Genomic DNA, 24,618 nt, shown 5'->3' with positions numbered 1-24,618 from the left:
ACCCGATCAATCACCAAGCAGAAAAACACTATAGCATGTATAACAGAGCTCTCATACCGTAACAAATTCAAAACCTTAAATCACACGCCAGAATTCAGAAAATAAAACTAGCTTCAAATGTTACATTTCTTGATTTATAAAAAAAAAAAAAAAATGCTACTGTACATTAAACTGCAGGTCACATCAGCAGTCTCAATTTTTTTTGATATTCGACAAAAAAATCATTGTTACAATCATGCCAACATAATGTCAAAATGCCATACAACCAGACATTCCAAGATCCTACTAGCCAGCAAGTGGATTAGCATGTATTGTCACTCTATTGATCCTTATCTCCGCAAGAGGTCGATCGCCTGGTCCTGTTTGAGTCTGCACAAAAACAAATAGCAGTCAATAATGCTTTATTTGATGTTGGAAAAGAAAATCGAGTTAAGCATCTTTTAGTGGTATGTCCACAAATTACATGTCTAGATAATTTGACAGGTAAACACAAGATCAGAACAGAAATAATTATGCATCTTAGCAAGGTCAATAGCCAAGAACACACCTTCTCCATGAGATCAAGGACTTCAAAGCCATGAATTACTCTGCCAAATATAGTGTATAATCCATTGAGATGGGGTTGCTTTGCATAAGTTATGAAAAACTGGCTTCCATTAGTATTCGGCCCACTGTTAGCCATTGCTAGAATACCCCTAGCATTATGCTGGAAATAGGAAATACATGTTAGCAGCATAATCAATATTGCACGTCGCAGCAGCATAATCAGTATTGCAGTGTCACTATTCAAGCAAGACCAGTTCTATATTGAAAAGTCTAAAACATTAGGAAGAATGCGGTGTGCATTAAAAAGTATTGAAACTAGGCCTATTAGCAAAACAATCAGCCTTCAGCCTCTTGCATATCAGGCATTGGCATTGAATTGTAGTTCCTGGGAAATCTGAGGTACCAACTATTTTAGCAACTTAATTTTAGAATCCAGCCCTCCAAAAAGCACAAACTAGGTTAGCAGGCTTCTAAAAGAGAACTAGATTGTCTCAAAACTCAAAAGGGGAACAGAAGTGAATTGCTTTCACCCCCACCCTATTCCCCCACAGAAAAAAGAAGGGGGTTTTGTGTTGGTGAGTGGTGGGTGGGCAGGGGTGGAGGGAGCACAAGCTTAGTTAGACAAAGCACGTGCAACTGTTCTTAGATCATTAAAGGATGACATCAAAATGAAATATTAAGTTGAGCTTAAATGAGTCATGGCAAAATTTGATGGTCACAAAATACTTGAGACATCCATTTTACATACCTTAAGCGACTCTCTGATCTCGTCATTGAACTTTTTCCCCCATATACTGGTCCCTCCTTTGCCTGTGCCTGTTGGGTCTCCACCTTGAATCATAAAACCCTTTATATTCCGGTGAAATATGGTTCCATCATAATAACCACTGGCACAAAGTGCCAAAAAATTCTGCATCCAACAAGACATGACAAGTAAGCCACTAGTAGATCCATTTGTGTATAGTATACAATGTTGGTGATTGGTTATTCATATACTGCAAAGGAAGCTCAACGCTTAAGAAAGAAATCAACAACTCCAAAAACTAGTTTATCTCTCAAAACCTAGCAAAGATCACAAGCGGTGCCATATTTTTCCATTAAAAAGAGGGATATGAATCGAGAAGTCCAACAAATAACGATTAATGTACCGTGCTAGGGTTTCAACGAGTTCTACAATTGGAAATAACCAGTTAAAAAGAAAAATAATTCTGATGAAACTCTTAATTAAAAACCCTAATCACGAAGAAATAAGCTTGGCGTCTTGAGCTTAACGTTAATAAATTCAAATAAAACACTGCCTACACGGGAAATTGTAGAACAGGAAGAAACTACTGAGGAAGGGCACTAACCTCGGCCGTTTTGGGGACCTCGTCGCAGGCGATCTCGCACTTGATATCCCCGAGATTTGTGTGAAGTGTAACCGACTATTCACAAAGCAGAGAAAAAAAAAAAGAATGGACCATGAGCTTGTTTGTTAATTGGATAACGTAGCAAAGGTGTTTGATGAAATTACAGCAGCGAAAACTAACCATAGCTCAGGATAAGGGGAAGAAAGAAGCTTAAAGAAAGTATTCGCCTGTTATTTGTCAAGGACGATAGAGTACAGGGAGAAGCTGCCTTTCACCAGCCTGACGTGCAAGACCTCTCTAGACTAGTATAGCGCCTTTTATTACCGATTAAACTCCTAATACAACGGTCATCTGATGGTTAAGTAAGATATACGCTATTCGTTGTCGAACGACAGCGTTAAAACCACAGCGACATATCGCTGGAAATTAACGCACCGTTTATTGAACAAATCGTCGTCTAATAAGTCATAATATAAAAATATGGCCTGCTTGTCGTTGAACGACAGCATCAAATGTAAACAACATTACACTGTACCCCAGGCTATTAAAGCGCCGTTTATTGATTAAATTGACGTCAAGTACCGCCTAATAACAAGCTTACCGCTAACGCTAAGCGACCGTGGATTGTTAAAAATCGTCTGGCCTGTTTTTCTTGCAGCGACAACCTTAAGCCTAAACGGGTATGATCATAGCAGCTCCCACTAAAACCCTTTCTCTTTTTTTTTCCATGTACATGAATGAATTGTGAAGACATTGTTTGGATTAAAACAATGAACTAGCATAAAACTTATGGACAAATTAATGAATATGAAAGTCAAGAAAATACCTCTTAAAATTACAAATATATGCAGGTACTCAATGAGGGGGGGAAAATCACAGAATAAAAGCTTTTAAGTAATTCACATTTATCCATCCTCAAGTATCTCCCTGTGTACGTGCATACATGACGTACTGCAGTATTTGTAATTATACCTATGAAATGGAACTTTGCCGGCCAATGATGTATTACAACAGGAACATATTATATCATTCGCCAATCCACTTTTGGGTTGTTCCTTGTTAACAACACTAGTTGTGCCGCTGCTCTGAACATTGAGAGCAGCAGCTGGAGCCATTCTCCTCTCTGCAGCAGCTGCTCTCTTTTCCCTTTCAGCAGCCTGTGCCCTCTTCAATTCCTCCTAGATCAAAAAAAGAAAAAATTGAACTTGAAAAACCAAAACAAGAATGCAGTAGAATAAATGATTTTATCGTGATGGGAAAAATAACCAAAAGCACAATTGAAGCAGAAGAAAAAAAACAAGGTAATAATCTGACCTCTTTAGATAGCCGCAGTTCTGTACCACGAGATTGTTCCTTGATAGTGCGCGACTTGGCTTGATTATCTACAGCTGCTGTGGCATTCTGGGATACTCCAGTCTGAGCCTGCAATCACATTGCACAAATCAACTAATGATGACAATGTCATTATTCATTGCAAATTGCAATTGTTCATACGTAAAGAAGAATAATTTATAAATAATGGATAAGCATTTTTAAAGCCAGTAGATGCAAGGTGATGCTGATATCATAGAGAAGTGATTAAGGGGAAAAGATGTAAAGCCCACATCTTTCTTGTGTTATTCAATTTATATTTCAGGCTGGGCGACAAGCTTTTGATTTTCTTATTGTTTCTTATGCCACAAATGTTGAGATACCTACCTCAGACTTGTAGTCAACATTTTGGGTCAAATGCAATGCAGTATCCAACCACCAATTAAATAAGCCATTGCAAACCAAACTAAAACTGAAAAATACAATAACATGCCTGAGCTTTTTCTCTAGCTTTACGCAGTTTCTTCAATTCTTTTGCTCTTGCTTTCCTCTTGGCATCTTTCTCAGCCTGAACAACAAAAAAGATAAACTGTAAACTAACTAGTTCAAACCAAATATCCAAGAAAAACAATCATGAAAAGAAATGCTTCTAGAAAAGCTAATTGCTTTTATGAGATACTAATTATGAATCTGGCTCTTGCAACTTGATAGAACTCATCTCATGCAAGGTTAATTGAGTATGGTTTTAAAAAACAACATATAGGCTAATTCTTCAATTAGAAAGAGCAACCAAGAGCCTGGAGTCATTACATTACACTAGCAAAAGGTGCAGAAAAATAAAATTTAAGAAAAAAAAGTAGCATTACCTGCTTAGTGGCTTGTGATTCCTCCATTTCCTTTGTCAATGCACTAGGCACTTTAGCAGCATGCCAATCCCATTTATCAAGATTTGAAGCCATAAATCGCCGGAAAGTATTTCTGACTTCCTTGTCATCTGCCAGCATATAGGGGGTCCGCCCCCTTTCATCCTTAACACAAGGATCCATACCTTGTTCTAAAAGTTCAAGGACTTTAAGGGCATTGCCAGACTCTGCAGCTTCATGCAAAGGTGTTGTTATGCCAATCACTTCGCTTTCACTATCTGTTTTACTAGATATTATCAGCTCACCAGAGTCTTTGTGACTTGAAGAAGATTCAGTAGTTTCCCTAAAATTAACACCATCCTTCAAGCCCTCTTTTTCAGAGCCTGGACTGTCATCAGTAATAGTGTTTTCAATTAAGACAAAGTCCCCTCTAGCGGCGTATAAAACTTCCTTCACATCTACTTCATAAGCAAATTGTGTCAATTGGTTATAGATACGACGAGTTTCTTTGAGAGTAGGCCTTCGAACATTCAATGGTACATTTCTAACAAAACAATGCTCATGGCTAAAATATGTTTTATCTCCATCAAAAAAGAGTTGACGATTGCTTGAAGGAGCATGGATGAAAACACAGGTGGAAGCATCAAAATAAGGCTTCCAAGCAGCAAATAATTCTTGAATGTCCTATAAAATTTATGAGTGAACAATAATTAACCTTCCAAAAATCTGTCATGTCATGCAAGGCAAAAGTTTTGTTTTCATTGTACAAACGTTTTTCCTTTTGTTACAATAGCTCATTAAAAGTAACAGCCAAATTTTTTAAACACGCCAAATCAGAAGGGTATAAGTGAAACAATAAAACTCGAATTATTCTTAAATAAGCACGGCAAAGATTCCATCATTCGATACCTTTTTAAGAGCAAGTTCATTGTACCGGCGAAGTGAAGCTCCAGCAGAATGAGCAGCCCTGCCACTTGCATCTTTTGAGGACTGTTTTTTACCAGCTTTAGCCCTTACAACATATCTAAATCAAAAGAAGTTCAAATTTTCAGGATGATTTATATGTACATTCCATTACTCCCTAAGCAGAATCCTATTTAGCAGACATTATTTTTCCTTGAAGGAAAAAGGCTACAAGAACAACTCTCACACTACATGTGGTTAGACTTGGAGAAAGAGAAAAAGAGATGTAATGGGTTTGTTAGAACAGAAGTAAAATGCATGGAAGAGAAAAAATATATATATTGACCTGTGGAAGGTTTTGTGAACCACAACCGCATTACCATCAAAGACACAGCCAGCAAAGTGCCCTCCACTTGCAAGCAAAACAATCCTCAAACATGTCTTATCTCTAGGCTCATGACTCAGAAATTTCAATCTTTCAACCACTTCACTCTCTTTCAGGCATTGCATATCATGGTCAGAAAAAACTTCTTTATCGTTGTCATAGGAAACACTTTCAGACTCATTCAGAAGCATACACTTCCAAAGTGAAACCCTTTCTCCTGTATGAAGACGGATGAACAGCTTCTTCTTAATACTCTCAATTGATCTCTTTTGCTTATCATCACGAGCGATGGATTCTTTATCCTCTTCATCTTCTGATCCAGATATACTCGATATATCATAATCTTTAAAAGAATCAGATGTTAATGCATCTAAATCTTCCTCGTTCATAATTCCCTTCCCTGCAATGCTTAGCTTAACCTGTAATCACTTGTGATCAGGAAATTTATAGTAGATGAACTCATAACAAAAACATGCAATGAAAAAATTGACTCTTTGGTGACTACAAGTAAACAATTTCAACTCTCAACCATTGGATAGACCTTTGGTGACTACAATATTAGGCAATTGAAACAGTGCTTTCACTAACTCTATGGACATCACAGTTTTGACAAAGGCGGCATTCAATATAAATCATCAAAATTGACAGTAATTTAGCACTTTGGCAATGCAAATGTCTGTTTGATAAAATGAAAAAAGAATAGACAAAATGGGCGGAAGTATTACGTTAATTCTATGAATATCGGATTTGAAATGAGACCGTTGGTCATGAAGCGACTCGAATTCGGCCTTGCAGGTGTTGCAGGTCCATCTAAACCTCGCTGCACCATTTTTGGAACTCTTCTCTTCCTTACTATCATTCTCGTATAGGTTTTCAACTATTTTGGGATTCTCAGGATTCTCAGGGGTCTCGGAAACTAAAGCCGAGGAGGGAGAAAGTAAGCGGCATCGGTCGAAGAAGTCAGATGGGACGTCGAAGATGGACCGGTACCGTTTCTCTTGCGGAAGTGAAATTGTGCCACTGGCAGCGGACGTGGCGGAAGGAACTTCTGCCGCCATGGACGTTTATCTGTACTTGATAGGCCGCTCTCCTCTACCCGTTTGGATAGTTTATAGCGGCGGTTGGGGCTGTTTTGACTTCCTCGAAACGACGTCGATTCATACTTGTTTCTTTTCTAATATGGGCTAAAAAGCCCCGTGCTTTAACTCTTGTAACAATTGCAAGCCAAACGATCCATTTGATGCCCTATTTATATTTATAATATTTTGTCACAATTATCCTAATTTAAAATTAATGAATAATATATACTATTAAATATATAACTCATATCTCATAGCGGATACTTGGTCGACTTAAACTAATGTATGATTTAATTTGTCATCCATCTTGTCGAATTATTTTGTTTATAATTAATTATTTATTTTTCAATTCTACAATTATTTATAATTAAGTATAATAATTATTGTTAAAACCTAATTTATCACTTTTCTTATTACTATACCAAGGTCCACGTTTTATGCGGGTTATTATGTTACAATTTATAAATATTATTTGTATAATTTACATAAATTTTAAGAATTAATCTTTTGCATTGCAAAATTATAATTTAATTTCATGCTTAAAAGTTACCTAACTTAGATAACTCTAAATGTTAAAATACCATCATATAAAAAAAGCAATGGTTGAAATCACAATAATTAGAATTCTGAAAATATTATATTTTGTTATTTATCAAAAAAAAATTCATTTCAATTTCATTAATAACTCTACGACAAAATAAAATAATATTATGCATGTGGATATTTTTTTTTTTATCAGAATAAAGAGATAAAAATTAATCTCAATCAATAAAAAATGAGTCCCTTATTTTTTGCTTCAGCCAATAATACAAATATCAATTATGCTAAATATTCCATAATACTCACAATTCATTTTAATTTCAATAATAATTCTATCAATTAATAATAAATAATTTTAATTATATCCAAATTACTTGATTTGTGACAAACTAAAATATTACAATTGCTAAAAGAAAAATCATTATAAACACAAACACATATATTGATATTTAGTTGCATATCAAAGGATAAAAAATTGCTGCCGCAAAATTAAAGTAAGAAATATAATAATAAATCCAATAAGTATAATTGTTACCCAATTTCATTTAGAATTTCCACAAAAGTATATTTAGACCACGTACAGTTACAAATGGTGGAATATAATTCTAAAATTTGAGTTGTTTTGTGATAACAACATGCCTAATTAGCAAGCAAAGTTTATAAAATAGTTCTAATATAATTAAATTAAAAGCGAAAAAATCAAAGGGTAATTTAGCGAAATTAAAAATATTTTATTATAATTTATATTTGATTTAATTATTTCTTTAATTATCATATAATAAACTTAAACGAGAGATAAAAAAATGAAAGAAAAGAAGATATTACGAGTTGTCCACATATTACATGATTCACAATATAAATTACTATTCAAATAATAAATATTTTACGTATTATTTATTTAGAGAACCTATTTGCATTTTACAAGCTTTGTTCCCCTTTTTGTATAAAAAGGGGAACAAAGCTTTAATTTAATGGGAAAAAAAAAAGTAGCGTTACCTGCAACAATTAAGCATCAATATAAAATTTATTAATTTGATGAAAACGACTAATTATTAAACTTTAAAATTTAAAAGGCTCATTGATTAATAACCATTAACAGCTACCATCAATATAACAAATTATTATTTAACTCTAAGAATAACAAAAAACACTACTTAATAATTATTAATTATTTAACTCATACTACCATTAACTGAACAATATTGTGAAATTATTATAAAAAATATTGTGAAATTATAAAAATTTAAAAGTACATAAAATTAATAACTACAATTAATTAAACAAAATTATGAAATTATTATGCATTTTTTCCTTCAAAATGCATTCTATATGCCTTGCGTCATCAAATATGCTCTAATTTTTATATATTTATATAAAAATTATCTAAATCATGCCAACTTGGTTTCCATTTTATTTTCCAGTCAACAGCTTAATCAGATGATAATAATAAGTTTTAGAAAGAAAAAAAAAAAAAAAAAAAAAAAGACACTGTATTCCAATTCCCGTCGATCCTCTGGCCGAAGGAAAATCAGAATTCCTATTCTAGAAACATCGATTTATTTATAATAGAGTAGGAAACATAGATTTATTTAGCAAAACAAGTACTATTCAAAAAAAAAAAAAAAAAAAGAAAAAGCCGACACCATTCATCTTAATAAATGTACCCACAACATCTCTCTCCAGTCACGTGGGCTCACAGCTATATACAACAATTTCTGCGCTTGGATTCCACTTCATCACAAAAACCGACAGATCTAACATTTAAAATAATGGAAAGCGAAACACCCGATAACAATCGTTTCTTGAAAAGAACAATACTGTTGCTGCTAGAATGCGCAGCAGCTAGCTCACTTCACCCTTTGTACCCATGATTTAAAAATCAGAATAAATTAAAATTTAAAATAAAATAAACCTCTAGTAAAGTAACAACTCAATATCCAAAAAGGAAAGTAAAAAAAAAAAAAAAAAAAAAGAAGTAATCAAATTAACAGACCTACATAATTACGATTCAGGCCATGAGAATCGAACAAATTACACTGGCGGAAACAGTGAGCAGCACTGTGAACAATGCCGGAGCAGTCACGTGAATGGCAGCAGCATTATCCGATGTGCTATTTTCCGATCCAGCCGGCGCATCTGATGGTGCTCCCTCGGGAGTCTCCATCGGCGGTGCAGGTGGAGAAGCGGCCAGGGGTGACGGTGCCTCGACGCTAGCTGGAGCTGGACTTGGCGACTTGGCTGGAGAAGGAGACGGTGAGCTCACAGGCTCGGGTGCTGGAGCAGGAGATGGAGACTTCGCAAACAACTCTGATGGGAGAAGCACATTATCAACAGTGAGAATCGACAGAGGCGTTGAGTCAAGAACTGTGTCGGCGACTCTCGATGAGTCAACTCCTGTGTGGAGAGTGACAGAGTCACCGGAACTGGTCACTGTCAGATCGAACTTCCCTGCGCCGTTAGTGGCCAATGTTGAAATTGGATCTTTGCTGGTCTTCAACGACGCAAGAGGACTGTATCTGGCGGCAGCATGATACTGTAAGAGCGAAACGAGGTCAGCATTTGAGAGCTTGCTCAGATCAGGAACCCCAGTAGCCTTAAACGCCTCATCATTTGGTGCAAAGATAGTCAAACCCTTATCAGCCGCTGACTGAAACGTCTTAAGCACACCACTCGACACAAGCAAACTAGCAAAAGTTTTGCATCCAGCCTTTTCAAGCAAAGCCGTTATGTTCACATCTGAAGGCGATGGGGCCGGAGCCGCTAAGATCCCGGGAGCAATAATCGGCGCGCTGACCTCGAGGACGGAGATGTTGTAAGGAACTTGTTTCACAGACTTGGTGTAAGAAGATTCAAGCTTGGAGCCAGGGGCAGCCGAGCCAAACCCGACTTTGCCGCCTTGGAGGTCGGTGATGTTGACAAATCCTAAATTTCCGGGGGCACTTCCGGTAGTTTGGTAAAGGGTGGTGGAGAGGGTGGTTCCTTTGGAGATCTGGTGGAGCTTTGATGGGTCATAGTAGTCAAGTAAAACAAGAAGGCTGAGGATGTTTTTGATAACGGGGAGGGGGTGTTTAGCAATAGAGGAAATCGCCCCATTGTTGAGGGCGAGTACGGTAATGGTCTCTCGGCTGTTTATTTCGTCAGCAAGCTTTGTTTGGGTAAGGTATTTGTTGAACTCTGAGTAATCCGGAAAGCCACTGAGAATGTCGGTGATATTATGGGCTGATATGGTGGTGGAGATTACAGAGAAAGAAAGGAAGAGGAAAAGGTAATGTAGTCCCATGGCGGATGTTAGGTGTTGAAAGAAGAAGGTTACAGAGAGTTCTGAGCAAGAGCGAGGGATAAAAAGGAATGGACAAGAGAAGGAGGAAGAAAGGTTAGGGGTTTAACTGGGGTTAAGGAGCGAGGTTTAGCTGCGGTTAGTGGTTGGGGCCATGTGAGGGGCAAGCATACTTTGGTCACAGCTGGAAATGTGAGTTTTTTTGTGGCATTGGCATTATTCTATCACGATGCTTTTTTTTTTTTTTCTTTTGAAATGACTATAATGTCTCTTTCCAATTTTCAAAAAAAATTTGGATTAATGCCACGTCAGTATTGATAATAAAGCAGCTATATGATTATGAATTACGATGGTTGGTTGATGAATAACGGTCATTGAAACGCAGATACGAAATGCCAATTGTTGAGAAACGGTCAATTCTGCCAAGTTGTTTTTTCGAACACCTCTCAAACACGTGTCAGGATGTTTTAATTTTATTTTTAGACACCTAATCAACATTTTACACTTACAAATACTTCTTGAAGCTTCGGTGACAAAAGAAAAAAAAGAAGGAAAAAGAAAAATCTTTTGGTACGAATGGAAGAGTATGGCTCAGAAAAAAACAAGTTATAAACAAAGTTTTGGAAATGAAATCTCCATAACATTATGTGATAAATAATAAGATAAAATTTTCAGATGAATTTATTAATAAAATTTTAAATTTAAATCTTAAATATGATATCAATATAATAATTTATATTTGGAGAAAACAATTAAAGGATAAAAGAGAAAACATATGTCTAAATCATTATTTAAAATTTGTAACTTTATTAATACATTTTTATTACTGCCAAATTCAAAAACAGCTGCAAAAAATCGGTATATCTTCCTGTTAAATTTTTTAATAATTTTTTATCATACACGAATATATTAGTTATCTTATCTCGAATGCAAAGAAAAAAAAAATCCATTTGATGAAAAAGTATACATAATTAGAATGATACAATAGTCTAACTAAAACAAAATATAAGCACCGAACTATAGAATTTTAAAAAATAAATTGATAATGTTACAGAGATAAAGTTTTTCAATGTTAATATGTACCATGAATAATAAGGTAAAAGAGGCTTTTGCTTTAATATATTTCTTCTATAATATTTGTCATATTTGAGAAAAATAGTTTATTCTAAAATATTTATCATGTTTGTAGTTTCAAAGAGAAATAAGTCTTTTTTTTCCATATTTACTTTTTGTATATAACAAGTAATTATTACTTCAACTAAATGATTTTTTTTAATACATATTAAATTAAAAATAACATAGTCAATTTACTCAATAATTCATATAATTTTAATAATTTTTTAAATAACGTAAAATTTTAAATATAATAAATATTATGAAATGTGATAAATAATTAAGCTCGGGAGTGGCGTTGGGACCATATTGATTTTGATTTTGTACTAGTGGAAGTGGCAGTGTACTGAACATGATCGCTCACACTATCATCTTGTGGCCTGCGCACATCGTTGTCTTGAATCGGTACATTAAATCATCGAGAAACAACACATGTAAAATTGAAGGCCACTGTTGTGAGAACTGAAATAGCTGCTTCCTGCCTTCTTCAGGTTGATCATTGTTTAAATACAAATGCTCGGAGAAAAATTAATCAAATTGACAAAATACATTTTCATTTTAAACAAGTAAAACGCGTGAAAATGACAAAATACAAACATATTCGATAATTAAAAAGCTATTATTGAGGATATAATTGATAGTTATTCTTTAATTTAATATTAGTGATTTATTATTTAATTTATTATAGCTTATTGCGTAATCATTCACTTTTTTTTCCTTTCAATTTAAAAATTCTAATATAGCATCGGTTTAAGACCTATATATGTAAAAATATTGATTTTTTATCATTGATTAATCATTTTATTTTTAATATTTAAGTTTTGAAATTACTATTCTTTGATTCATTTTAATTTTATCATTGTTGATAATCAATAAATGGACTCAATCATGATTCGGAAAAAAAAAAAAAGAAGACTCAAATCATTCATAAGATTTTTCGTTAATTATTCCAAGTACAGAGATTAAAATTGTCGGCAATAATACGACGTCGCGTATTGCCGAAGAAGGAAGAGATAAAGCCTGTTTTCCGCTGGATGGATCCCATCTTCCCTTTAACCTTTGAAGTGTGCAAGGGGTCCCACCTGTTTTGTTGCTAATGTGGTTGTATCCCACACCATACCCTAAATAATAAAATAATAATAACATAAATCAACAAATAAATGTTCATATTATTAGCCAACCATAATTAATTTCTCACTTTCGATATGTATACGGTGATGTGAATTAACGAATTTGGATATTTTCAACTGCAATGGATTTTTCGTTACTCAATTATTATACGAGTTTTTATTAATTTAGTGAATATTATTAAAAACATATATAAAAACACAGTTGCATCCTTATAAATACACTAATTCAATTAAACTAACAGTTAATGAAGTGGCAGACAAAAAAAAAAAAATATTTAAATTTATTTTTCAAAATATGATAAGGTGTCAAAAATTATAAGAACATTCTCTAGATTTGGTATTTATTTGTTCACTTTTTGGAGCACAAAACCCATATTCACTCGCCGAGCTTCATTCCTGGGTTGAGTCTGTGGGTTTAAATAAGGTACCGAGTTCAGGCCCTTTTAAGGGCAAACGAATTGTTGGGCCTTGGATGTTTAAATTGGGCCTTCGCTTAGTCTCCGAACCCACGTCGGCCTTAAGCTGTTAAGCGTAGGACGTCCTTCACAATCACAAGAGGTCAGGAGACTCAGGACACTCCCCAGCCACTGGCAAGGTCCACCTGGCCATAACTGGACCCCGCCAATTAAAGGTCAATAAGACGGGCCCACTTAACTGAAAAGACGCTTGACGTGTCATCTTCTCGACACTGTTCAGTCCAGTGAATCAATCTGACAAGGGCGCGTAGAGGCCATCTTCTAAGTTCTACTAAGCAACATCCGCAGCCAAAGCATCGTGATATTGACGCTCTGTTGCATCAAGTGGGAATTGATCTTACTTGCATGTTAAAATACACGCATTTCCTCTGAAGTTTTGCGAGCAAGCGCGAAAAGCCTGACGCTGTCAGAAACCTGCCACTGCTTTCATGAGCCCATGTTCAAGTAGTAGGCTATGGATTGATCTCTTTGAAGTTCACTTTTTTGAACAACACATTACCCATCGGCCATCTCTGTTATTTTAATTTAGCTTAATAGCTTTCGCCCGTTCTTTAATCTCGAATCTCCATGGTAATGGAACTGGAGGCCAAACCTCTTCTAACTGCCTCTAGTATGGACATCTCTCTTCAATTATTCTTATTTGATTTTTACTGGTGTGCTGACGGGACGGTTTGGGACTAGCTTTAAAAATCTTTAATTAATTTATTCATCTGTTTGATTTTTTTTTTTTTTTTTTTTTGTGTGTCTGGGTGGAGGCTGTGGGTCCCATAAGAGTGGTGATGATAAAGTACGGACGCTGGTGACGGAAGTAAAGAAAAGTCAGGTGAAGGAAGAAGTAGTATCACCGTCGATGAAGGTGGGCATCGGGATTGCTGTTGCGCATGGCCCTGCGATCATCAGACATGGAAAGCCTCTGTTAACTGCAGCCCAGCTGGATGAGCTTCAACGACAAGTGGCGATATACAGGTACATAGCAGCTGGTCTCATTGTGCCGTCTGCACTTGTGCTTCCCATTTGGAAGAGCGTTGCTGCCTCTTCTGGCTTTGCTAATGGTGGAATCTACAGACCTTACCCAAGCAGTAAGTCTTCTTTATGTTTTCACTTTCCTGGTTCTTTTTCTTTTTTTTGGTTTATGTTTGATTGTTATTTTTCTTTCCACTCTGAATTTTTCGTGTTATGTTTGCCCAATTTCAAACATTTCTACTCATTTAGCGGGAGTTGATTACAGTCTTATTATCTCAGAGGTCTTGTGCTTGATTGTGCGATTTTTTTCTTTTAAATTTTTGTTTAAGATATATGTATCCTGGAAATTAAAATTGTGTCCTGTTTGTTAGCCCTTGCAATTTTCAATTTTGTTATGTATGGCTAAATTCTCATCAGTCTATCTGACAATTCTTTTGGGCTCTTGACTCTTTAGAAAATGTTTACTCTGACTGAACTTAAAATTCGAAGGAAGAAGGGGGGGTGAGGGGTGGGGAGGGATACAAAGTTGTTGTTTGTTTTGCCAAATTTGAAATGGATACATGTTTACTGAAAGTATTTGTCTTTTTATTTATCTATTTATTGCCCTTGTTGGTTTCTTGTTTTCAGTTGTGGAATTCAGTCCTCAGGATTTAAATTATAGAAACATGATGGATTCAGAACCAGTGAGGTGTAGAAGAACTGATGGGAAAAAATGGAAGTGTAGGAGGAGTGTGGTTCCTGGTCAAAAGTATTGTGAGCGGCACATCCACAGAGGCCGTCAACGTTCAAGAAAGCCTGTGGAAGCTTCCCAAACTGTCACTGATTCTAATGCTACACCACTTCACAATTCAATCAAGAATTCCCCAAACGTCAATTGTTCCAGTTCAACCCCTGCAACTTTATCTAATAATCCTGTTATAAGCTGCAAAAGCTCTAGCACTGCCTGTAGTAATCTTGATGCCACACTCAATTGCACAACCAAGACTACTAGTGTTGTTAATGTCCCAAAGAGCATTAGCACGAACATGACCCCTAGCGGCGTTGCTGGCTGCATAAAGTCCACTGCAGTCACAATCAACGGCAATGTTCACATGGATTCCACTGTCACCACAGCAATTGTAGGAACTAACAAGAATTGTAATGAAAACTATCACATGACTAATGTCATTAGTGATAAGTATGCAAACTGCAGCAACTATGTTAGTTTGAAGAATCTAATTGGTGGCGGTAGCAACAGCAAAGACATCAGAAATACCCAAGGTGCCACATCTCAAGGATTCGACTTCTCACAGAACAGTGTTCTTCAAGGTAATATAGTGTACTCTAGATGGAAATTGCTTTGGCAGGTTACTTTTATGCTGACTAAAAGCTATCATGTGCTTTTAGGGGTTATATGATGATAGCTTCCCATTGACTTTCTTACCAACTCGGAGAAAGATAAAGTTGTCTAGCCTATTGCTATTGTTAGATTGTATCTACTCATTATCTAATAGAGCATAATGTAATGAGAAAAGGAAGCAATAGAACAATTAGCAAAATATCCATTGATCACTTTAGTAGTTTAATTCTAATCTCTCCCATGCATATAGAATATTTTTGTTTCTATGATCGTGTAAGATTGGATTTATTTGTTTTCTTTACCATTTGTTTCAGTTCAAGGTTGCAGGGACCCACACTTCTTTCGAAGTTATGCAGAACCTGAACCAAGGAGGTGTAGAAGAACAGATGGAAAGAAGTGGCGATGCCGAAGGGATGTTGTGCCTAACGAGAAATACTGCAAGATGCATATGCACAGAGGTGCAAAGAAGCGTGTAGAGGTTTCCGAGCCACCTGCTTCTGGTAACTCCACTAGCAGTCATCCGCGTACTCCTGCGATCTTGCCCACGAAAGAGAACGTTATTACAGACTTAAACACTAATCTCTCAATCTCAATCTCTGTGAATCCTCAACTTGTGACTAATGATAATGCGAGTGACAACACTGTCAGCAGTGATACCACCATCAGTGACACCATAGTTGCCTCCTGTGAAGATGGGGACTTCTCTTCATAGGCTTCTGTCTGGATGGTTGTGAAAGCCCTTTTCGTGCTCCTGAATCTGCCAACATCCTGAGATCAGTTTTGAGAGGCATGGAGATTTTATATGGAAATATATGTAATCAATGAACTTCTTTTTGTGTTTTTATTTGATATCCTTCTTGGTTTATACCTCCGAAGTTTTAAATGTTAAAGCAAAGGAGAAAACATAGGACCTTATGAATTCTTTGCAGGTAAGGAATAGCTTGTTTTTGATGTCCCATGTATAAAAGAGAGAAATCTGTGCCAAAGGGGGTATCATTTAAAAATTTATCAGCTAAATTGAGAAAAAGTTGAGAGAGATTATTTTTGGAATATCCTTTTCTTAAAACAAGATGGAAAATAAAACATAACACTTCTTCCATCAGACCCAAGGGTCATACGAGTTGAATCTACAGCGAGACAGATACTTCAAGCTATGAACACGGGACTAACGCTTAAAAATCAACGACAAGCAGGCTAAACAACTCAAATGGAAACCTGCTACTAACCATTTTGATGGAAAAGATTGGCAAGTTTATGTGGTGGATTATAAAATAGCTAATGCTTGCTGATATATTGGTGGTAAAATGCTTATTTATAGAGGGTTGCTTGATTGTCTTAAGTAGGATGCAGAAGTAGCAGTTGTTCTTGGGCATGAAGTATTCATCTGTTTCCCTAATTATTCTTTTGGTGCAATAGTCACAGTCAGTGAATTTTGGATTCTAACTGTGCGTGTTCTTTTTTTGGAAAAGCAAAAATGTCCAGATTCTAGCTAAAAGAATGGTATGGAATCTCTGCCTTATTGCCTGATCTTACATCTTCGATTTCGTCAATATGCAAGAGAAGCTGCAGATTTCAGTCGATGGACAACGAAACCGATCAGCAACTTTATTTCTCGAAGGTATTCTTCTGTGCTGAAAGCTTTATTTTATTTGTTAGCTTTTGCAAATTATTGCTGCACATGTTTGATAAATTATTTGCAAAAAGTTAAAACAAGATAAGACTAGTTTAGATCATTCTACGACATTTATACACTGATTGCTGAAGATTAATCCTTTAGCGCATTCAGATTGGCTATGCCAATTATCAAATGGAAACCTTATAGTGAATATGAAATTGAAAAGGAGAAGACCTACTAATGAAAGAAAGCCAATTGTTAACCAGAGTAGCCACAACAAAGAGATATATAGTAGTCAAAAGCATACACAAAATAGAAGGCCATATATTTGGACAATTTCTAAATGCCTGCATCTGAATACACAGTTGCAGATATAATATGAACAAAGTAAGAAAGCTGATGCATATTTTAAACTTAGAGTTAGGTTTCCAATTGTAGAATCATTTACTTTGGAGCTTTATCAACCTGAGAAAAAATTTCTTTCCCAAAATACAAATGTTACGTACAAAAATCTAATTAGTTAGGTTATTAGAAAATGTTACTTCCTGGAGATTCCCATAGGATCTGCATTCTTGATTATCCAAGGGTGCTCCATGATCTTCTGAAGGGAGAGCCTCTTTGAAGAGTCCTTCACCAGAAGCTGCAAAAATTTACGGATTGCATATTTAGGGAAGTGATTAAAAATGCTGCAATTGTCTTTCACTGCAAACACGACAATTTTGATGGATAAAACTTACTCTGCTGATGAGGTTTTTGGCTTCTGCAGACACTGGAGGTTCAGAAGGGAAACTCAGATCAATTTTCATGATCCTGCATCACACAATCCAATCTTTGTTAACAATTTGGTTTACAGAATAAACTAATTGACACAAATGGGCCAAATAGTACTTCTTACCTTCTGAATGTATCCCTTTGAGACTCAGCCTCAAATGGAGGTGCACCATATAGGAACTCATAGCACAGTATCCCCAGAGTCCAGTTATCAACAGCATAGTCATGAGCTTTATTCTCCACCATTTCTGGAGCCAGATAATCCAAAGTTCCACACATTGTGTGCCTCTTGCTCCTAGATTGCACAGACCACCCAAAATCAGCAATCTTCAGTCGGCCCTACAAAAATTTTTATTTAGCAGCTCATTAATTTCTATCTAATTAGTCAGAAAAAATGGCAAACCCAAGAAAGGCAAGTACAAGATCAATTTGGCTAATGATTTGTCAGTTTGTCAATTTTAATTTGTAGATACAAGGCAAAAGAACAACTTGAAAAAAGCTAGGTTAATGCCTACGGATCAAAATCTTTCAAATCACTATATAACCAAAGTATACCTCATGATCAAGCAATAAATTTTCTGGCTTGATATCTCTGTGAATCACATCTTTCTCATGACAGTAAGCCAACGCATTTGTGAGACTTGCAATATACTAAAAATAATTAGAAACAAACAGATTAGTTAGTCCTTGCTTTTATAGCGGATAAAATCACTCAATTGAGACCTCAACAAAACTGCAGAATAAAGCGATCTGTCATGGAGCAAGAGGTTTTCACCGTTGCAGCTTGCTTCTCACTGAGATAACCTTTCTTTTTAAGCTCTCTATAAAGCTCGCCGCGGTGAGCATACTCCAGTATCAAGAAAATGCGTTCATTGTCGTGAAACCAACCGTAGAGACGCAGAATATTCGGATGATGAAGACTCGTCTGAATCTGCATTTCTCTCTGTAATTGGTGTTGAATCTTGTATTTTTCTATTTGTTCCTTGAAAATTATCTTCAGTGCCACTATATATTTGCTCTGAGGATAGCAAATAGCAAAGAGGAAAAAACAAATCAACAAATTTAAGGGAGAAGCACAAAAAAAGGGGTCAAAGAAAAATTCAGTGCTAGATATTGGAGAATTGTACTCATTTTGTTGGTAACCAAACGGGAAATGATAAAAGGCAATACCTTTACTTCTCTGGCGAGATAGACTCTCCCAAATTTTCCTTTCCCGAGTGGTTTTCCGATCTCGAAGTCTTGCAACGACCATTGCTTCTTCTGGTTCTCTTGTTTTTCTTGAGATCTAGACTTCATTTCTTGATGATTGTAGAGGTGATAACTGAAAGGCTAATAATGGAGAATCTGAAGAGAGGATTTGCCGATTTGAGTCGGACGGGAAAATTTGGTCGGTGAAGGAGAAATTTAAATATGTATCCTTAATCCTTGTGTATCGTTTGAATGTATTATCCCGCCCACGATAAAACGCACCGTTTTGACATTGGCGTTTCTCTATCTGGTGAATCAATTATTAAAAAATTGTTGAGATGCTTAATATTGATTATTTAATTTAATAATAATATAAACATATGTTGAATTTTATTTTTTTATTATAAAAAATTTAGGTTAAATTATATATATATATTTTTTACTTTTTTTTTTTTTTATCAAAGGTTCAATTCAATCTGAACTGAACTTAAAATTGAATTTCAATCGTACATGGACAAAAGCCCCATAATCTGGCATTGTCGAGGAATTATCTTTTCCTTTTGAGGAAGCCCAACAGCTAATACAGCCAGCCGAGCCTTCGAAGCTCTAACATGATTGAATTGTGATATGGGCGTCGTCTTAACATCAATTAAAGGAACTACGCAGAAAAAATAAACAAGGGAAGTCAAAATTTTAATTTCATCGAATTACCGAATGCTTTCATGAAGCAGCCTTCACATAATTAAGAAAACTTGAAATTTCATATTATTTCACATTTGTAATTAATGTAACTTTGCAAGTTTGTACAGCGGAAAATGCTTTCTTTTGAGTCACAATATTCATGCCAAAATGCAAATCATATGCACAATAACAAAATTCAACTATAATGGGAGTTTAATTAGTTGGATCCAAACTCCTCATTCCACTGTTCAAGCTCTTTCCATTTGCTTTTGCTTAGACTGGGTCTAATTACGGTCATTGCCTTCTGAAAGTCTTCATACCTTAGTCGTCTCACCTGGCAAACAAATATCAATTACAGCCTAACTTCAAAAAAAATTGTGCTCAATACTGTTACAACACGATTAACTTTCCCATGTACCCCCGTCCTTTCAACCCTTCATATCATTCTAGATGCTCTCTCTTGCAGGTACACGGATTAGGACTAAGATAAAATAATTTACTAGAGGCTTATTTGCCAAGTCATAAACAGAAACAAGTTATTGCTGCAAATTACCTGATTTGACTGGACACTGAGAACGTTTGCGCCAAGCTCTCTAATTGGCATCATCGCAGCTTCTTCACACAAAGCTTGTAGATCACTTCCAGAATAACCTATAAGTTAAAGAGTTGAAACCATAGATCTAATTATGGCTCATTCTTTCTTTGTATGATGAGTGACATAGATCCCCTGGCTAATGTTTCTGGCTAACTCATTTCTTACTACATTAAAATTTGCAACATTATATACAAAGGAAACAATAATCATCATCTTACCTTCTGTTTCGCTGACAAGTCTTTCAAGGTCTCCATCTGCCATAAGTAATGACATGTAAATTATTACACTCAAGCAAAAGGAAAGGGACAAAAGCACATATTACATACCAGGCAAGGAAAAAGCTTTGCCCTTGAGTTTGTGTTTCAAAAGAAGCCTCCTAACATTTTTATCTGGTAATGGTACATAAATTCTCTTCACCTGATTCAGGGTTTCATATTAAACATAATACCAAAAGTTAATAAAAAGGAATTGAAGAGTAAAAATTGATTCAGGTAATATAAATAATAAGCAATGTGGAAGAAACCCTCTCAATCTGCAGTATTAATACATAGTCACCATTCTTTTATGCCTAGCAAGAATGTGTATGGTCTCATTATATAGATAGATCTACTGTCCAGGCATTACTACACTGGACAGTTATAGAAAGGATAAAAAACACATTACACCATGATAATTTCCGTTCAATGCTTGCAAGCAAAATTCTAAGAGAACTTTACACTTCGAGTTGCTTGTAAAAGCTGCAGCAAATCACGTTACCAACATACGTACCAGTCTCCTAAGAACTGCATCATCCAATTCTTGTGGCTTATTTGTAGCACCTACATAAAGAAAAAAAAAAAAAAAGCAAATTAATCAAGAATGTAGATAAACAAACCCAACCACATTAGAATAGTGCAGTAGGAGTTAAGAACAGGCAAGTATCAGTTTGAAAAGTTACAGAATAATTGAATTGACAGTCAGTTTGATATCGACCCTAAGAAATTCAAAGAACAAATGTGGCAGTAATTTTCTTTCCTTCTTAATATGTAATGTGATGGAGATATAAATAGATTGCATTCATGGCAAGGTCAATGACACTAAAAAGAATTAAATGAAACAAACATTTTAGAAGGACCCACAAGCCATATCTGTGAACAGAAAATGAAAAGAGCGATGGCTATGCCAAACGAGTAGAAGTCTTATAACTTGCTCTCTTGATGGAATGTGACAATTGGAAATTAATGACCACTAATACGCACTCATCCAACAAATTTTACTTGATTAATTTAATATAGCAAAAATAATTAATGCCATAGATTACACTAGGTGTAAGCCTTAGTTGGATTATTTAAAGCTTACCAATAACAATTACTAAATCATCAGAACTAGAGGTCACCCCATCAAATTGTATCAGAAACTCAGACTTCAACCTTCTGCTTGCATCATTCTCATTGGCCAGCCTTGTTGACATAATACTATCAATCTGTTAACAGACAAGAAAAAGCTTACATGTTTCAGAATGCTTCTTCCAGACAAGAGGATCTGGTATTAGCGTGCTGGTGGTAGCAATTACTATGCTGGCAAGGACAGATTGTAATTGAATGTAGATAAGGGTTTCATTCTAACTTGAAGCAAAGTGCAGAATTCCGAAAAAGGAAAAAAAAAAAAAAAGGGCTCTGAACAGATAAAAGCATGCACTTTTGCCCCTCAAAAATAGTTCCAGTGAAAACGAGGAAGACAAAATTGGTCCTGATGTTACCATGTTAAAAGGAATTAGTAGTAATTGTTCAACACCCAAAATGAATCCCAATAAACTATTTTATCTAAGCGTCCATTAATCTTGACACAAAGATATGCGTAATTGGATTTTTTACATCATAATGAGACAAGACAAGCATAGTATCTAATAAAGTTAACCAGTGAATGGTGTTAACAGAGAGAATAGCGTACTTCATCCATGAAAATCACTGATGGCTGTCGGGAAATTGCAACCATAAAGAGAGTCCGGACAAGCTTTTCAGCCTCTCCCACCTAATTCAGAAGAGGCAGAACTTATTAGGCATTCTTTGTCAGTAAGGGGTGGAAAAGAAAAGAAAAAGGAAGAACCACACAACTGCAATTTTAACAAGACAGAAATACCCATTTTGATGTTAGGGAAGATGCTGAAACATTGAAAAATGTTGCCTGTGACTCTGAAGCAACTGCTTTGGCAAGCATTGTTTTTCCATTACCAGGTGGCCCAAAGAGAAGTAGACCTGAATAACAGGGATTAGGAGTTCTAATGTTCACATAAAAAAACAAGTTCTCTAAGTAATGTAATGTCATCTTTCTGAATGTAGAAATCTTCATTGTTACCTCGAGCTGGCTTCCGAAGCCCAGTGAACAGGTCTCTTCTCCTAGTAGGCAAAATAACCATCTCCATTAAACTTTGTTTTGCCTTCTCAAGTCCAGCTGCAAACAACTTAGATGACTAAGTTTTCATTTCAAAGTTAATTAAGCACAGTCAAGTAACAGACAATGAAAATAAGGAATAAATAGTCATAGTTACTCACCAACATCATCCCATTTAACAGAAGGACTTCTATCCACTATTGCAGTATTTATCATTTCAACTAATTTTGCTTCATAACCATTACCAGAATCTTGCACGTGCTTTGAGCTTGCAGCTTTATCAGTCTGATTCCTAATTACTGGACTGTTTCTAGTTGAACGAGGAGACATATGTGACAGATCTTGTTTAACATTTGATGTTGATGATGAAACTGCAGCAGTATGTGCATGAGTTATGGTGTTCTGCAATATTTTGAGAAATAAACAACATATATGTAATTACATAATCAACATCAGTTAGCAATTCATATTTTAAAACTTGCAGAACTTTCTTCAAGAATAAACCAGTAAACTTATAGAAAATCAGACAATAATTTGAACATATAAAAAGGCAGTATGCTAATTTTTGGACCCAACCATGCAAAAGGCAGTGTCCTATTACAACTTCCATTCACGCTAGATTAACCATAAACGACACTTCATTAATAACTGTTACAAACAGTTTTATAGGGGAAACAAAAAAATTTTTTCATCTGTAAAACACAACTAGCTCTAGTATCAAATAATATAAGCTAAATATTATGAAAACAGCTCTTTTCTGTATGGCTAAGCTAGGATGCAGAAGATTGAATTCCAGAAAAAGAAACAATTACCTAGCCTAGCGACCATAAAAGTGCAACTAAGCTACAAAGTAAAAAGAGATTTTTAAATTTGCAATTACCCAAAACAAGCTATACCTTGTTTGACGATGTGCCAGCCGAAAGAACACCTGAAGAAACCAGTGGAAATTGGATGAACAATCAAAGGAAGTATTAGCACTCTCCCAGGAAACAATGTATTATAAAACAATGTATTAATAAATTCAGAAAGAATTATGAACCTGCTCGCCGATTTAACACTTGTAATCTCTCCGAAACTTGACCCTGCCATTTTGATATTTTTTGACGGTAAGATTTAACCTTCTCTTGTTCGCTGTTACAAGATAAAGACTTATAAAAATGCACAAACACGCTTGTTTAATGGATATTCACAATATAAACCATATACAAATAAAGATCCAAGTGAAGCAAAATTTCCACTTTTCAATATTTTACATTACAATTATTAACAGAATTTAATTTGTGGAATACCTAGCGCTGATATAAGAAGGCACAGTTGTTGAACTTGCTTCAACAAGTATCCTTTGGGCGTTCTTGTAGTGGACAATTGCATCATCAACTAAACCCCATTCTTCGGCCCTTACAGCCCTGGCAATCTCTTCTTTAGCCAAATCGAAGTACCCCTTCAGCTTATACGCAGCACGTTCGTTCGTTACCGTATTGCCAGCTATCCCTTCCATGGTTCCAGAGCTAGGGTTTTCTTCTTGGAATTGATACGAAGAACTATATGAAGAGAGAACCGATCCTAGCGAGTCGATTATGCCTTTGAAGAAACTCATGTTTAGCAGGAGATCGCATTGGTAATATCAGAAACAGCAACCAACTTAGACACACAGATTCAGTATCCATTGAAGAGATTCTGTGCAGAAACTTTTGGCGGCTGATAAATTCATCTTCGAAAATAATCTCACAAGCAAGCAAATCAATTGATAACTTCTTTTTAACAAGTGAGGACAGTATCGAATTGTGAATTGCAAATTGCAAATTGCGAGATGAAAATTCAACAATGAACCAGTTGATTCAAGTCACAGCAACCAATAGAGAAAGGAGAACAAATGTTATTACCTGCGGTTTGGCAGTTCTCTGAAGAAGAAGAATGTCGTTGGGCGTCGTTTGCCGTTTGCGTATCTTCTTGGGTTGGATATTATAAAAGGCCTAAACATTGCCGACCCAGTTGCCTCAACGGTTCGCCATCATTTGAGTGAGATAATCGAGTCATGACTCTTGATCCAGTTGTTCAAGCGAATCTGAGCCCATTATTCTGTCCCTTGGGTTGGACTCTTTTGCCAAAACAGATGCCGTTTAA

The 24,618-nt window shown here is 35.7% G+C and overlaps 6 protein-coding genes across 7 annotated transcripts; 1 reads left to right on the top strand and 5 right to left on the bottom strand.

The window, feature by feature from the left end:
- Nucleotides 1-54: 54 nt before the first annotated feature.
- LOC105643101 (Cyclophilin-like peptidyl-prolyl cis-trans isomerase family protein) lies at nucleotides 55-2,323 on the bottom strand. Its single transcript, XM_012228160.4, has 5 exons — nucleotides 2,076-2,323; nucleotides 1,896-1,970; nucleotides 1,295-1,456; nucleotides 548-706; nucleotides 55-369 (listed from the first exon to the last, which is right to left on the bottom strand). The coding sequence occupies exons 1-5, from the start codon at nucleotides 2,076-2,078 to the stop codon at nucleotides 286-288; spliced, it is 483 nt and encodes a 160-aa protein (XP_012083550.1). The 5' UTR covers nucleotides 2,079-2,323; the 3' UTR covers nucleotides 55-285.
- A 374-nt stretch (nucleotides 2,324-2,697) lies between these two features.
- Nucleotides 2,698-6,527, bottom strand: LOC105643100 (zinc finger protein-like protein). Its single transcript, XM_012228158.4, has 7 exons — nucleotides 6,083-6,527; nucleotides 5,319-5,776; nucleotides 4,979-5,093; nucleotides 4,073-4,753; nucleotides 3,700-3,774; nucleotides 3,210-3,317; nucleotides 2,698-3,073 (listed from the first exon to the last, which is right to left on the bottom strand). The coding sequence occupies exons 1-7, from the start codon at nucleotides 6,413-6,415 to the stop codon at nucleotides 2,801-2,803; spliced, it is 2,043 nt and encodes a 680-aa protein (XP_012083548.1). The 5' UTR covers nucleotides 6,416-6,527; the 3' UTR covers nucleotides 2,698-2,800.
- Nucleotides 6,528-8,600: 2,073 nt separating this feature from the next.
- FLA8 (FASCICLIN-like arabinogalactan protein 8) lies at nucleotides 8,601-10,355 on the bottom strand. The gene has a single exon (XM_089722166.1). The coding sequence runs from the start codon at nucleotides 10,254-10,256 to the stop codon at nucleotides 8,985-8,987; it is 1,272 nt and encodes a 423-aa protein (XP_089578292.1). The 5' UTR covers nucleotides 10,257-10,355; the 3' UTR covers nucleotides 8,601-8,984.
- A 2,916-nt stretch (nucleotides 10,356-13,271) lies between these two features.
- Nucleotides 13,272-16,324, top strand: GRF9 (growth-regulating factor 9). 2 transcript variants are annotated; one of them, XM_037637336.2, is made up of 4 exons: nucleotides 13,272-13,542; nucleotides 13,728-14,051; nucleotides 14,563-15,243; nucleotides 15,589-16,324. In XM_037637336.2, the coding sequence occupies exons 2-4, from the start codon at nucleotides 13,823-13,825 to the stop codon at nucleotides 15,984-15,986; spliced, it is 1,308 nt and encodes a 435-aa protein (XP_037493264.1). In that variant the 5' UTR covers nucleotides 13,272-13,542; nucleotides 13,728-13,822; the 3' UTR covers nucleotides 15,987-16,324. The 2 variants fall into 2 exon arrangements, with proteins under 2 accessions (XP_037493264.1, XP_012083546.1); XM_012228156.4 differs by having other exon boundaries at nucleotides 13,273-13,582.
- An 869-nt stretch (nucleotides 16,325-17,193) lies between these two features.
- On the bottom strand, nucleotides 17,194-19,127 carry AUR3 (ataurora3). The gene is made up of 6 exons (XM_012228155.4): nucleotides 18,831-19,127; nucleotides 18,436-18,678; nucleotides 18,216-18,311; nucleotides 17,785-17,999; nucleotides 17,627-17,699; nucleotides 17,194-17,529 (listed from the first exon to the last, which is right to left on the bottom strand). The coding sequence occupies exons 1-6, from the start codon at nucleotides 18,954-18,956 to the stop codon at nucleotides 17,428-17,430; spliced, it is 855 nt and encodes a 284-aa protein (XP_012083545.1). The 5' UTR covers nucleotides 18,957-19,127; the 3' UTR covers nucleotides 17,194-17,427.
- A 463-nt stretch (nucleotides 19,128-19,590) lies between these two features.
- LOC105643096 (AAA-type ATPase family protein) lies at nucleotides 19,591-24,439 on the bottom strand. The gene is made up of 13 exons (XM_012228154.4): nucleotides 23,784-24,439; nucleotides 23,534-23,625; nucleotides 23,391-23,422; nucleotides 22,656-22,896; nucleotides 22,459-22,554; nucleotides 22,243-22,358; nucleotides 22,054-22,134; nucleotides 21,463-21,586; nucleotides 20,893-20,942; nucleotides 20,451-20,541; nucleotides 20,343-20,378; nucleotides 20,083-20,180; nucleotides 19,591-19,863 (listed from the first exon to the last, which is right to left on the bottom strand). The coding sequence occupies exons 1-13, from the start codon at nucleotides 24,089-24,091 to the stop codon at nucleotides 19,747-19,749; spliced, it is 1,482 nt and encodes a 493-aa protein (XP_012083544.1). The 5' UTR covers nucleotides 24,092-24,439; the 3' UTR covers nucleotides 19,591-19,746.
- Nucleotides 24,440-24,618: the final 179 nt, after the last annotated feature.

Source organism: Jatropha curcas, chromosome 5, assembly GCF_041381405.1.
Source record: "Jatropha curcas cultivar XTBG-Jc1 chromosome 5, XTBG_Jcur_1.0, whole genome shotgun sequence".
Lineage (NCBI taxonomy): Eukaryota > Viridiplantae > Streptophyta > Magnoliopsida > Malpighiales > Euphorbiaceae > Jatropha > Jatropha curcas.
The sequence above is the reverse complement of the archived record's forward strand: the minus strand, read 5'-3'. Positions and strand labels throughout refer to the sequence as shown.